Genomic DNA, 251 nt, shown 5'->3' on the forward strand with positions numbered 1-251 from the left:
ATTTTTATCAACCGCCTTTTCCCTTCCGCCAGTGTTCATAACGCCCAAGACAGAGAAGGACTTAGCTATCGGATCGAGATTCTTCGCAATCAACCCAAACATCGGGAGATTTAGAATTAAGCTCACTATGGGAACACCGGCCAAGATCTACGGGTAAATGCATTCTTTGTACGGGGGAGGAGGTGAAATGTAAATTATGTAAATGGACATGTTTTGGTGTGGCAGTAAATGCGTGTCGTACAGTAGTAAAG

The 251-nt window shown here is 43.8% G+C and overlaps 1 protein-coding gene across 1 annotated transcript in view; it reads left to right on the forward strand.

Moving 5' to 3' along the window:
• Window positions 1-251, forward strand: part of LOC119585682 (polycystic kidney disease protein 1-like 2) — a gene marked incomplete at its 3' end in the record, with an annotated part of 9,846 nt that overhangs the window by 1,978 nt on the left and 7,617 nt on the right. Inside the window, 1 exon segment of the mRNA XM_037934357.1 lies at window positions 33-153. Coding sequence (XP_037790285.1) covers window positions 33-153 — 121 coding nt within the window.

This window comes from Penaeus monodon, chromosome 20, assembly GCF_015228065.2.
Source record: "Penaeus monodon isolate SGIC_2016 chromosome 20, NSTDA_Pmon_1, whole genome shotgun sequence".
Taxonomy (NCBI): Eukaryota; Metazoa; Arthropoda; class Malacostraca; order Decapoda; family Penaeidae; genus Penaeus; species Penaeus monodon.